We start from the raw sequence: 14465 nt of genomic DNA, 5'->3' as shown, positions 1-14465 counted from the left end.
AAGATGTGCCGGGCCAAATGTTGTGTCGGGCCTTGAGTTTAACATCTGTGACTCAATACATTTTAACACAAACTGAGCAAGGCACTTAAACAGGAAACACTTTCAGGCAAATATTGTGCCGGAACAGTGCGACTACAAAACCTAAAACCAGTGAAGTTGGCACGTTGTGTAAATCTTAAATAAAAACAGAATACAATGATTTGCAAATCCTTTTCAACTTAAATTCAATTGAATACACCGCAAAGACAAGATATTTAATCATGGCACAGGTGGGTGCCATGATTGGGTATAAAAGCAGCTTCCATGGAATGCTCAGTCCTTCACAAACAAGGATGGGGCGAGCGTCACCACTTTGTGAACTAATGCGTGAGCAAATTGTGGAACAGTTTAAGAACAACATTTCTCAATGAGCTATTGCAAGGAATTTGGGGATTTCACCATCTACGGTCCGTAATATCAAAAGGTTTAGGGAATCTGGAGAAATCACTGCACGTAAGCGATGGGTTAGTGCGTCTGCCTCACAATACGAAGGTCCTGGGTTTGATCCTGCGCTCGGGATCTTTCTGTGTGGAGTTTGCATGTTCTCCCCATGACTGCGTGGGTTCCCTCCGGTTACACCGGCTTCCTCCCACCTCCAAAGACATGCACCTGGGGATTGATTGGCAACACTAAATTGGCCCTAATGTGTGAATGTGAGTGTGAATGTTGTCTGTCTATCTGTGTTGGCCCTGTGATGAGGTGGCGACTTGTCCAGGGTGTACCCTGCCTTCCGCCCGATTGTAGCTGAGATAGGCTCCAGCGCCCCCCGCGGCCCCAAAGGGAATAAGCGGTAGAAAATGGATGGATGGATGGATAATTACAGTAACCTACTGGCAGCTAATGGTTCCAGTATAAAACTGTTTTTCTACAACATACATACTGTGATTTATCACTACAGTTTATTACTGTAAAAGGTATCACAGTACTGTGCTGTATCATATACGCTTCACAGCATAATACTGTCATCTGTTTAGCGGCATTACACTGTTATTTTAGTGTATCTACTGTAATATCCATGAACAGTTAATTACAGTAAAATAATTGTAAGCACTATAGACTGAGCTTTACAGTATAATGCTACTAGAAGTTAATGAGTTGAACTTTTAATTTTTCAAAATCAAAACCCCTGCAATCTGCTGGCATAAAAATGACTGGAGAAATGGCCTTGCAAGTTTATGCTTTTATTAACCAATTATTTTAAAGCGCATCAAATACATTCAATGTACATTTAGTGCATTCTTCTTATTTTCAGTAAAGCATTTTAACATTTAGAACATGTCAACTTTCTTTCTTTCTTTTAGTTTATTTCGAACATGAACACAGTTACATCATAATACATCACACAATTTCATATCATTTCATTTACATCATGCCCGAAAAGGAGTAGGAAGAAGCAAAGCTTATTTAATCCTACCCCTTTCCCACTTCAAAGCATTTACAATTATATAAAATCATTTACTGACCTTTTTATATAATAAAATAACATCTATGAATTAGTATATACAACAGTTTGTAATATGTAATTAATTAATTCAGTCATTATTAACATACTGAGATGAAGAATATTTTCAATAAGGTTGGAAGTTTTTCTCATAATTCTTCTTCTTTGTACTTTGTAAGCACTATTAATTTAAACAACCTCTTAAACTGGATCATGTCAGTACAATTTTTAACTTCTTTACTTAATCCATTCCATAATTTAATTCCACATACTGTTATGCTAAAAGTTTTAAGTGTTGTACGTGCATATAAATGTTTTAAATTATTTTTTCCTCTAAGGTTATATTTCTCCTCTTTAGTTGAGAAGAAATGTTGTACATTCTTTGGTAGCAGGTTATAGATTGCTTTGTACATCATTTTAGCTGTTTGCAATTTTACCAAATCACCAAACTTTAATATTTTTGACTTAATAAATAAAGGGTTTGTATGTTCTCTATATCCAACATTATGTATTATTCTAACTGATCTTTTTGTAACATGGTTAACGAATGTAGCGCACATTTGTAGTTATTTCCCCATATTTCTGCACAATAAGTCAGATATGGTAACACTAGTGAGCAGTAGAGAATATGAAATGATTTTTGGCCCAGGACGTGTTTTGTTTTATTCATTATTGAAATGTTTTTTGCTACCTTATGTTGTATGTTTTGTATATGAGATTTCCAGTTCATTTTATCATCTATTAATACTCCCAAAAATCTGGTTTCTTTTACCCTTTCGATGTCTACTCCGTCTATTTGTATTTGCGTATGATGCTCTTTCCTACTATTACCAAATAGCATTATTTTAGTTTTACTGAGATTCAAAGATAGTCTGTTATTGTCAAACCATCTTTTTAATTTGTTCATTTCTTCTGTTATTATTTGTATTATCTTCTGTGTGTTCTCTCCTGAACAGAAAGCAGTTGTATCATCTGCAAATAAAACTAACTTTAAGTCCTTTGTAACTTTACAAATGTCGTTTATATAAAGATTAAACAATTTTGGTCCCAGTATTGATCCCTGCGGCACACCACAGGATATATCTAGCCGTGTTGACATATTTTCACCCATCTTCACATATTGCTTCCTGTTGGTTAAATAGCTTCTTACCCAGTTCAATACCAAACCTCTGATGCCATATCGTTCTAATTTTTGTATTAAAATATCATGATTAATTGTATCAAATGCTTTTGTTAAGTCCATGAATACTGCTGCCACACATTCTTTACCATCTATTGCATTGGTAATTTCCTCTGTTATTTTAATTAATGGTATTGATGTTGAGATATTTGCTCGAAATCCATATTGGCTCTCCACGAGCGTCCCACTTTTGTTAATAAATAAATCTAATCGACTATTGAATAATTGTTCCATGATTTTGGAGAATTGTGGAAGTAATGAAACTGGTCTGTAGTTAGTAAACTGGTGTACGTCTCCATTCTTATAGATTGGTACGACTTTTGCAATTTTCATTTTGTCTGGGAATTTTCCGGTTAAAAATGATACATTGGTGATATATTTCAGAGGTTCTGAAATGTCTTCTATAACCTTTTTTATAGTTACCATATCTATTCCATGACAGTCAGTTGAAGTCTTGTATTTACAATTTTTTACAATTTTGATTATTTCTTCTTTTGTTACACTTTTAAGAAACATGGAATTGGGATTTCTGTCTATGAGCTCACTCAAGTCCTCAACTGACCCATCATCTGCATTTGGAATTCTTTGATCCAGATTTGTTCCGATATTAACAAAATAATCATTGAAACGTTCAGCTATTTGGTTCATATTGTCATTTTTTGTATGTCCATCTCGAAAGTAATGGGGGTAATCTTTCTTAGCACCATTTTTAATGATGCTATTAATGATGCCCCATGTTGCTCTCATGTTGTTTTTGTTCTTGTTTAATAATTGACTGTAGTATTCCTTCTTACATGTTCGTAGTATACCAATTAGCTTGTTTTTATATTTCTTATACTTATTTTCTGCCTCTATAGATCTTTGTGTTATAAATATTCGATACAATGTGTTTTTTTTGTGACAAGCATTTTTCAGTCCTTTTGTCATCCACGGTTGGTTGTTTTTCTTTTGCTTCTTACTACGTTCTTTCCATGGGCAATGTTTATCATAGAGTGTTAGAAAGGTGTTGACAAAATTCCCATATGCATCATCTACATCATCTTCATTATATACATTGTCCCAAATTTGTTTCCTCAGATCCTTCTTGAAGAAAATCATTCCTTCCTCTGTACATAGTCTTTGAAATACTTAATTTCAAACTGGAGACAAATAACTGAACACGAGTCCAGTGTTTAGTTGTCTGCTACATAAAGCCCCACTCAAAGTCTGTGAGATGTTTTATAAGGGTGGCTACGTGAGGATTTACAGTTCCTGCCTTTTTCTGGACCAGCTTCCCGGTCTTCTTGGACACCACATTTCCCTGGCTAGCCTTTGTTCCCCTCTCAGGGTTAACGCCAATGAATCGCCTAAAAAAGAGACAAAGCATATTAGATATTCTGTTGTGATTGAAGATTACTTGCAGTCGATACAGAACTCCCCTCACATTGTTAATTTAGGAATATGCACTGCACAAATATTCATATCAATTTTAGGATACAGGTATATGTGAGCCTATACCATAACCACAGCTGCAGATGAGTGAATGCTCTAAAACCCATTAAGACAAATTCACAGAGGAAGACAATGCTAAAGCCTCCCCAATCCCTCTCTCTATTTATGTGTTTTCTCTCCATCTACGGGACCGTGTATTTACGCTGATGTTTCCTGCTTTCACCCATTTAACATATCGTTACCTGCTCATTACCTATCTTCTCTGCATCCTGGGGTCACACTGGTGCTTCTTTCTTTCACCATACAACATATCTTCCCCTGCACATTACCTACCTTGTCTGCATTGCCTCGACCACACCTGCGCTTCCTTCTTTCACCCATTCAACATACCTTCACCCGCACATTACCTACCTTCTCTCCATAGTGGGGTCACGCTGGTGCTTCCTGCCTTTACCCATCCAACATATCTTCACCCGCACATTACCTACTTGCTCTGCATCCTCGGGTCACGCTGGTGCTTCCTGCCATCACCCAGTCAACATATCTTTACCTGCAAATTACCTACTTTTTCTGCATTCTGGGGTCAAACAGGTGCTTCCTTCTTTGACCCAGTCAACATATCTTTACCTGCACATTACCTACCTTCTCTGTATCCTAGTGTCAAACTGGTGCTTCGGTCCCTAATGAGAAGGTCCACAAAGGAACAGAAGAGTCATTGACTTAAGGCACAAAATTGGGGAAATGACAAGTCAAATTCCTGAACAGAGGTGAGAAAAGGGGCAAAATATCCTAACAGTATTTAACAGTATCAAGAGGATTTACCTTTGAACAAATTCCAATGTCCGAGCACCTTCCTCTTGGTATTCCAAGTTGAACACATAGTAGGTGGCAAGAAGGGCAGCAAGCCCTGAGATGAAGCTAGGTTGGATGCCTTCGCAGATGACATCACCTTCCATGCTGATCATCCAACGTTTTATTGTGACTGTCACCAGCAACTGGTACAGTCAAGAAATGCAGTTTATGTTCCTAAACAGTATCCAATATGGGTAGCATTTTAAAGGTATTTGGAATGGCCACCTCACTCGCTCTCTCTTTACTCTGTTTACATCTAGTCTCCTAAGGCAGTGGTTCTCAAATGGGGGTACGCGTACCCCTGGGGGTACTTGAAGGTATGACAGGGGGTACGTGAGATTTTTTTTAAATATTCTAAAAGTAGCAACAATTAAAAAATCCTTTATAAATATATTCATTGAATAATATTTCGACAAAATATAAATGTAAGTTCATAAACTGAACATCTAATCAAGTAGGCTATTCCATTCATTACCATAAAGCCAGAGTTTCCCCCATGCCATGATGGTTTGACCCTACCTGGCGGTGCCACACGGCACCAACTGTCAATCAACTATCCATGTAGAAAACAATGGAGGTTTGGTTAAAGCGTAGCAGTAATGCAGCTGAGACATGTGGACATGTTCCATAAATATTGATGTTAAAGATTTATTTTTTTGTGAAGAAATGTTGAGAATGAAGTTCATGAATCCAGGTGGATCTCTATTACAATCCCCAAAGAGGGCACTTTAAGTTGATTACTTCTATGTGTAGAAATCTTTATTTATAATTGAATCACTTGTTTATTTTTCAACAAGTGTTTAGTTATTTTTATATCTTTTTTTCCAAATAGTTCAAGAAAGACCACTACAAATGAGCAATATTTTGCAATCTTATACAATTTAATAAATCAGAAACTGATGACATAGTGCTGTATTTTACTTATTTATGTCTTTTTTTCAACCAAATATGTTTTGCTCTGATTAGGGGGTAGTTGAATTAAAAAAATGTTCACAGGGGGTACATCACTGAAAAAAGGTTGAGAACCACTGTCCTAATGCAGTGGTTCTCAACCTTTTTTCAGTGCTGTGAACATTTTTTTAATTCAAGTACCCCCTAATCAGAGCAAAGCATTTTTGGTTGAAAAAAAGAGATAAAGAAGTAAAATACAGCACTATGTCATCAGTTTCTGATGTATAAAATTGTATAAGGACGGGGGGGGGGGACGACTTTCGCTGATGTGTTGGACTTTCACAATATTATGTCAGACCCACTCGACATCCATTTCTTTCGGTCTCCCTTAGAGGGGGGGGGGGGGGGTTACCCACATATGCGGTCCTCTCCAAGGTTTCTCATAGTCATTCACATTGACGTCCCACTGGGGTGAGTTTTCCTTGCCCGTATGTGGGCTCTGTACCGAGGATGTCGTTGTGGCTTGTACAGCCCTTTGAGACACTTGTGATTTAGGGCTATATAAATAAACATTGATTGATTGATTGATTGATTGAAGAGTGCAAAATATTGCTCATTTGTAGTGGTCTTTATTGAACTATTTGGAAAAAAAGATATAAAAACAACTAAAAACTTGTTGAAAAATAAACAAGTGATTCAATTATAAATAAAGATTTCTACACATAGAAGTAATCATCAACTTAGAGTGCCCTCTTTGGGGATTGTAATAGAGATCCATCTGGATTCATGAACTTCATTCTAAACATGTATTTTGTTGAAGTATTATTCAATAAATATATTTATAAAGGATTTTTTAATTGTTACTATTTTTAGAATATTTTTAAAAAATCTCACGTACCCCTTGGCATACCTTCAAGTACCCCCAAGGGTACGCATACCCCCATTTGAGAACCACTGTCCTAAGGTGTACTGCTGCAAATCATTACTTTCCAATGTTCGGAATGACAAAAACAACAATGATACAAATACATCCGCAGGAGAGCATAGTATACATACGTTTAGGACAAACAGACTTATGTTCTGCGCTCCATGAGACACTTACCCAGCAGTATCAGTCGTGGACTGGTCGGGAGGGTCAGTGTCTGCTCTACATCGGCTGTAGTGGCAGACATCTGTAGAAAAAATAGGTCACCATGATGACTTGTGACAAAATATAACATGACAGTTGGGAGCATCATTTAATTCAAATGACATTATGATCACTATGACAAAAATGAAGAAAACTTAGCTAGCTAGCACGCGGCGGCACATGCGCGTGGTCAACGATAGTGTCTGTGATGCTGACTGTGACGCTATGTAATTTCGGACTTTATAAATATATATATAAAGCAATTCAAACAGAAAATGACACATCAAGGTACAAGTGACTCTTACCTTGTTATCAAAAACACACCATGCAGTAGGATGGATTTAGCTGCGGCGGCCAGGTGAAATGAAGCTCGGTTGGACGAATTGTGGGCGGACCCAAGAAACAAGTCTGAAAAATACTGAATCATACTGTAGGTTTTACAGTAACTTACTGCTGGTCGATATTTTTTGTAAAATGCAACAAAATTTACAGTACTTAACTGCATTTAAGAAGAACAGTATACATCTGTAATTTTTTGGGGTATTTTTACAGTAATTTTTTACAGTGAACAACTTAAAGGCCTACTGAAATGAAATTGTTTTATTTAAACGGGGATAGCAGATCCATTCTATGTGTCATACTTGATCATTTCGCGATATTGCCATATTTTTGCTGAAAGGATTTAGTAGAGAACAACGACGATAAAGTTCGCAACTTTTGGTCTCTGATAAAAAAAAGCCTTGCCCCTACCGGAAGTAGCGTGACGTAGTCAGTTGTTCGCCTCATATTTTCCTATTGTTTTCAATGCAGCGAGAGCGATTCGGACCGAGAACGCGACGATTACCCCATTAATTTGAGCGAGGATGAAAGATTAGTGGATAGGGAACGTTAGAGTGACGGACTAGAATGCAGTGCAAGACATATCTTTTTTCGCTCTGACCGTAACTCAGGTACAAGCTGGCTCATTGGATTCCACACTTTCTCCTTTTTCTATTGTGGATCACGGATTTGTATTTTAAACCACCTCGGATACTATATCCTCTTGAAAATGAGAGTCGAGAACGCGAAATGGACATTCACAGTGACTTTTATCTCCACGACAACACATCGACGAAACACTTTAGCTACGGAGCTAACGTGATAGCATCGTGCTTAACTGCATATAGAAACAAAATAAATAAATCCCTGACTGGAAGGATAGACAGAAGATCAACAATAATATTAAACCAGGGACATGTAAATACACGGTTAATGCTTTCCAGCCTGGCGAAGGTTAACAATGCTGTTGCTAACAACGCCATTGAAGCTAACTTAGCTAGGGAGCTAACGTGATAGCATCGGGCTCAAATGCAGATAGAAACAAAATACATAAACCCCTGACTGGAAGGATAGACAGAAAATCAACAATACTATTAAACCATGGACATTTAAATACACGGTTAATGCTTTCCAGGCTGGCGAAGCTTAACAATGCTGTTGCTAACGACGCCATTGAAGCTAACTTAGTATAACGGGACCTCACAGAGCTATGATAAAAACATTAGCGCTCCACCTACGCCAGCCAGCCCTCATCTGCTCATCAACACCCGTGCTCACCTGCGTTCCAGCGATCGACGGAAGGACGAAGGACTTCAACACGATCATCCGTGCGGTCGGTGGCTAGTGTCGGCTAGCGCGTCTGCTATCCGAGTCAAAGTCTTCCTGGTTGTGTTGCTGTAGTCCGCCGCTAATACACTGATCCCACCTACAGCTTTCTTCTTTGCAGTCTCCATTGTTCATTAAACAAATTGCAAAAGATTCACCAACACAAATGTCCAGAATACTGTGGAATTATGAGATGAAAACACAGCTATTTTGTATTGGATTCATTGGGGTACCGATACTTCTGTTTCACTGGCTACGTCACGCGCATACGTCATCATCCAAAGACGTTTTCAACCGGAAGTTTAGCGGGAAATTTAAAATTGCACTTTTTAAGTTAACCCGGCCGTATTGGCATGTGTTGCAATGTTAAGATTTCATCATTGATATATAAACTATCAGACTGCGTGGTCGGTAGTAGTGGGTTTCAGTAGGCCTTTAAGCTGCACATCAAGCAAGAATGGGAAAGAATTCAACCTGAAAAGCTTCAAAAATGTGTCTCCTCAGTTCCCAAACGTTTACTGAGTGTTGTTAAAAGGAAAGGCCATGTAACACAGTGGTAAACATGCCCCTGTGCCAACTTTTTTGCAACATGTTACTGCCATGATTATTTGCACACAAAAAAATTATGTTTCTCAGTTTGAACATTAACATTTTTTGTCTTTGCAGTGTATTCAATTGAACATTAGTTGAAAAGGATGTGCAAATCATTGTATTCTGTTTTTATCTACGAATTACACAACGTACCAGCTGGAGCTTCTCCTTCACACTGTACTATTGTTTTGTCTTAAATGTATTGTGTAAAAGCCGACAAGACAAATACCAAATAGCTGAATATTTACATTGATGTGAAAAACACACCTTTATACTCGATAAATTGAACTCCGGTATTGACCCCAGATCCTCCATCCATCCATCCATTTTCTACCGCTTATTCCCTTCGGGGTCGCGGGGGGCGCTGGAGCCTATCTCAGCTACAATCGGGCGGAAGGCGGTGTACACCCTGGACAAGTCGCCACCTCATCGCAGGGCCAACACAGATAGACAAGATTCACACTCACATTCACACACTAGGGCCAATTTAGTGTTGCCAATCAACCTATCCCCAGGTGCATGTCTTTGGAAGTGGGAGGAAGCCGGAGTACCCGGAGGGAACCCACACAGTCACGGGGAGAACATGCAAACTCCACACAGAAAGATCCCGAGGCCGGGATTGAACTCACGACTACTCAGGACCTTCGTATTGTGAGGCAGACGCACTAACCCCTCTGCCACCGTGCTGCCCACCCCAGATCCTAATTCCGTAAAATGTTTACGCCACAGACTGGGAGCTTGGCGCCCTCTGGTGGCGTGATATAATGAGTGTGACAACCAATCCCAATCTCCTCTTCCATTCTTCTCCATGCTCAGCCGGCAGCCCTCACAAACATGGAACAAACGATGCATTTCAAACCCCGTTTTAATTTACACTAGAGTCCACAGAGCACCGCCTGTCCTTGAAGAGGAGGAGGAGGAGGAGGAGGAGGAGGAGGAGGAGGAAGAGGATGCTCGTTTCCTCCTGTCCTCCAGCACATGCGTCACGTGACTTCGCCCTCACGTTGGTCTATTATGACCGCACGCTTGATAATACACTGCACCGTTACTATAGTCCTCATTCAAACAGTCCGTTAGTTGTCGATAATGGGATTTAGAGACGCACGGTATATGTGCGTGTGTGTGTGTGCGTGTGTTTGGGGGGGGGGGGGGGGGGTGAACACGCCCACCCAATGACACGGCGTGAATGGTCACGTGCGTTGACGGCTCACGTTTTCAATGAGCCCAGTTTAAAAACGTTTGAATGCCGAGAAACGTTACGTTTGCCCTTAATGTCACCAAACACACATATGTAACACACATATGTAACGGCATAGACATGAAAACAATGCGAGGAAAATGTTTTGTTGCCGCCCCCCCTTTCTTCCCTTGAATGGTACAGTCCGAGTTCATTCATAAAATTGTAGCAGGGCTGAAAAGGAGGGGCTTGCGTCCAGCTCGTGCAGTTACCAGGTAGACTTTATACCTGGACGACTCAGCCTCAGCCATTCGCAGCAGATTGTTTCCCCCTTTTTTTTTTTTTTTTTTTGGGGGGGGGGAGGGAATACAAAACAATTTTTTTCAATGATGCTTCGTAACAAGATGCCGCCTGACATGGAGGACGTGCCGGTGCCCCCCACCTGCCGGGCGGACTCCCCTGCCGGGACAAGGTGCCAGGAAACGGCGGAGGAGGCGAGCTCTCCAACCTCCTCCTTCTCTTCCTCCACGGGGTGCAATGCAAAGGTATGAGTTTGTTCCTCCAATCAACACCTCGAACATTCGACATGTGTATATGGATGTCATTCGGACACCATTTCAATCAAATGTCTTCTCTTTTGTTTACCACTGAACCGGGTTTGTGTTTGCCGAGCGTGACGACGCAGCGCTTCATTGAGGAAAATAAATCCATTCAGGAGACTCCACAGCATCCCTGCGTCAGCGCTGACGTCACCAGCAATGATAAAGTCAAATATTGATCCGGACAGGGCAATTTCTGTTTGGCTGCATTTCAGCGAGTTCATTTGACTTTAAATGTATAATCACAATAAATCACATTATTTGATATGCTTTTCCTCTGCAGGACATCTGCCAAGATGCAGCGTTTGTTCCGACAGTCACCGCAATTTCCTCCAGCCCAGATTTCCAGTGGATGGTCCAGCCTACAATCATCACATCCGTCTCCTCGTCTCCGGGCAGCCAGCAAGCCAATCAGGCGCTGCAGAGCTCTGACCAGGCGACACCCAAAGAGGGCAGGAGTAAGGGGAAAAATGTGGCGAGGAAGGCAAAAGCAGAACAGGTATTGTGACTAATTGTGCATGGAATAGAAGAGCATGCTCCTCTGGCCTTGTGTCTTCCATTGATATTCAGGTCACAGCAAGTCTGCAACAATCGTCTATTTTTAGCCGCGTGAAACATGCTTGCGCCGTTCTTCAGTGGGGCAGCACTGGCAACAGATGTAGCAGACTGGCGGATGAGAGGGCTGGATTCTTGGAGGTTCTCACTGAATTATTTCTTTGCCGTGCCAGCTTTCTCCAGAGGAGGAAGAGAAGAAGAGGATACGGAGGGAGAGGAATAAAATGGCCGCGGCCAAGTGTCGCAACAGACGGAGGGAACTGACGGATACACTGCAAGCTGTAAGTAAACACTGATGTGTTTGCTCAGCTGTCATTCGCGCCGTCTAATGTGTGTTGGGACTTCTTTTTTTTTTTCGCCCCAAAGGAGACGGACACGCTGGAGGAGGAAAAAGCATCCTTGGAGACAGAAATAGCAAACCTCCTCAAAGAGAAGGAGCGACTGGAGTTGATCCTCGTCGCGCATAAACCGCTGTGCCAAATGTCCGAGGACATGGAGACCATTTTGCGGGAGTCTACCGGATCGCCGGGAGTCCCGTCCAGTCCGGAGGAGGACAGGCTTCTGGACGATAGCACTCAGGAAGCTCCTTCGCTCCTCCAAGACATGGACATCCCGAGTGATCCGGCCACAGCCATCTCCGGGAATTCCGACATCCTCTTGTGCGCCAGCGCCGAGATCCACATGTGCGACCTGGAGCCCTCTCTGGACATGAAGGAAGGGCTCATCGACAACCTACTGCCCACTTTGGAGGACAAACCCCCCACGGAGACGGCCCGGTCCGTTCCGGACATCGATCTGAGCAGCTCCCTCGGGGTCTCTGACTGGGAGACCCTGTACAAGTCAGTTTCTAATGACCTGGAGCCTCTCAGTACCCCCGTGGTGACCTCCACACCCACCTGCAGCAGCTACCTGTCCGTCTTCACCTTCGCCTGCCCCGAGCTGGACTTGCTCACGGAGGGTCTGGACAGCCATAAAGGGGGAGGAGGAGGTAAAGCAGAATCTGTTGACCTCCTCAACTCTCCAACTCTGCTGGCCTTATAGAAGGAAGGTCTGGTGGCAACCATTTGCAGGTTCCGGACTTTAGCTTGAGGATCCCACATAACCAACAGAGTGATGTAGCATGGCTTTTATTTTGACAGCTCTCCATTTAAATGCATGCATTTTCAAACCTAAAAAAAAGATGTATATATATATATATATATATATATATATATATATATATATATATATATATATATATATATATATATATATATATATATATATATATATATATATATATATAGTGTATATTTATATCAATATATGATCTGTTATAGATCTAGTATGTTATGTGAGATTTGATGTGATTGTGTGGTTTTGGTGTCAATAGTATATTGATTGCTATTAATGATGTATTCACACACACAAGGCCGACTCCTGGCATAAACACTCAATCTTGTCTTGGGCCTCAAAAACACATTCATGCTTACCTCAATGTCATCGACTGTGGTTTGACCTCATTGTTGAGAAAGTTTTCCATGAAAACATCCAGTACTTATATATATATATATATATCTGTCAAGATGTAACTTATGATTTATTTTTATACCTATTTGTTAAAAGGGTGAGATGATCGAGCATTGAGTGCTTATTATCTTTGCTGCAGAATAACAACCACAATAAATCTACACTGAGTTGTGTGTTTTGTGTCATGCTACAATAAATTCCACAAAAATGATGGACATATTTACCCTTGGGTGTGCTGGATTTCTACCCCAGCTCACTTTAGGTGATTTAGGTTGATTGTCCTCTGCAGCGGACATTTATTTATTTTCTCAGATATATAAATGTTTTGGGGAAAAAATCCCTTGTTTTATACAAAACACACATTTCCACTACAGACAGGTATAATGTAATACAACTGGAACATTGTTGAATAAGTTATAAAAGTTTAGAGGTTGACGTTAAGAAGAAATTGAATGAATTGCACAATCAATGAGTAGTTTCTGAATTGTGAGATCACTGATAGATAACGTATTGACCACGTTCAATAAATGAAATGTGGAATTTGGAATAATATGTGTTATTGTTTTAGAGTTAAAGGGGAACTTGTGACGGTGCAGCGGGAGAAGAAGACGGCAGTGAGACAGTGACGTCGTTAGCTGTCAGCGTATTTATTTACAGCGTATTTATTAACAGCTTGTAATGTGTGTGAGATGTGTGCGTAATCCAAATATATGAAGTGTGACTATGTGTGGTAATTATATGAGAGTGGTTACCAGTGGGTGTTGAGTATGGATGTTGGGATCGAGGCGGAAGTCCAAAGAGGGCAAAACAGGCTCCGAAGTCGAAAAACAGTCGTGGTCAATGGGCAGGCGTGAGGTCGAAGTCCAGAGATGCAAGAGAAATTCCAGAGGGGATCCAGGGAGACGAGACACACATCTCGACAACGAGGAATGCCGACGGAAAGCCGGAGAACGACACAACACGAGAGACAATGAACACGATTGGGAGGGAACACTGAGAGAGAGATAGCACATGCGAGAAGGCTGGAGACGTGTTGGCTTACGAGAAGCTACGTTCTGGCACTGGATCTCAAGACGCCCTGGCTTATGAAGGCAGGTCGCTCATCACGGGCAGGTGTGTTGTTTGGAGGCGCGATCGCAGCCGAGAGGGAACGCCCGTGGGCGTGGCCCGCAGTGGGCGTGGCCCGCAGTGCGCTCAGCAGTGCGCTCAACAGTGCGCTCAGCAGAGCGTGCAGCAGAACGTGAGGCAACCGGAGTGTGACCCACAACAGAACTGCAGTTTTTTTGGGAATTTTGCCTATCAATCATAACCATTATGAAACACAACAACACACATCTTTTTTTTAAATTTTATTTAGGATTTTAAAGATGATAAAAAAAAAGCTTGGAAGATGCTTCTAACGGGAGTCACTGTTGTCGCCTTCAAAT

General features: G+C 41.1%; 1 protein-coding gene across 2 annotated transcripts; it reads left to right on the top strand.

Moving 5' to 3' along the window:
* The first annotated feature begins 7360 nt into the window (after window positions 1–7360).
* Window positions 7361–12703, top strand: fosaa (v-fos FBJ murine osteosarcoma viral oncogene homolog Aa). 2 transcript variants are annotated; one of them, XM_062040563.1, is made up of 4 exons: window positions 7361–7393; window positions 11258–11473; window positions 11703–11810; window positions 11896–12703. In XM_062040563.1, exons 2-4 carry the CDS (start codon window positions 11327–11329, stop codon window positions 12568–12570), a joined length of 930 nt encoding a protein of 309 aa, XP_061896547.1. In that variant the 5' UTR covers window positions 7361–7393; window positions 11258–11326; the 3' UTR covers window positions 12571–12703. The 2 variants fall into 2 exon arrangements, with proteins under 2 accessions (XP_061896547.1, XP_061896546.1); XM_062040562.1 differs by lacking the exon at window positions 7361–7393 and adding an exon at window positions 10734–10920.
* The last annotated feature ends 1762 nt before the right edge of the window (window positions 12704–14465 follow it).

This window comes from Entelurus aequoreus, linkage group LG03 (assembly GCF_033978785.1).
Source record: "Entelurus aequoreus isolate RoL-2023_Sb linkage group LG03, RoL_Eaeq_v1.1, whole genome shotgun sequence".
NCBI classification, from domain to species: Eukaryota; Metazoa; Chordata; class Actinopteri; order Syngnathiformes; family Syngnathidae; genus Entelurus; species Entelurus aequoreus.
The sequence above is the reverse complement of the archived record's forward strand: the minus strand, read 5'-3'. Positions and strand labels throughout refer to the sequence as shown.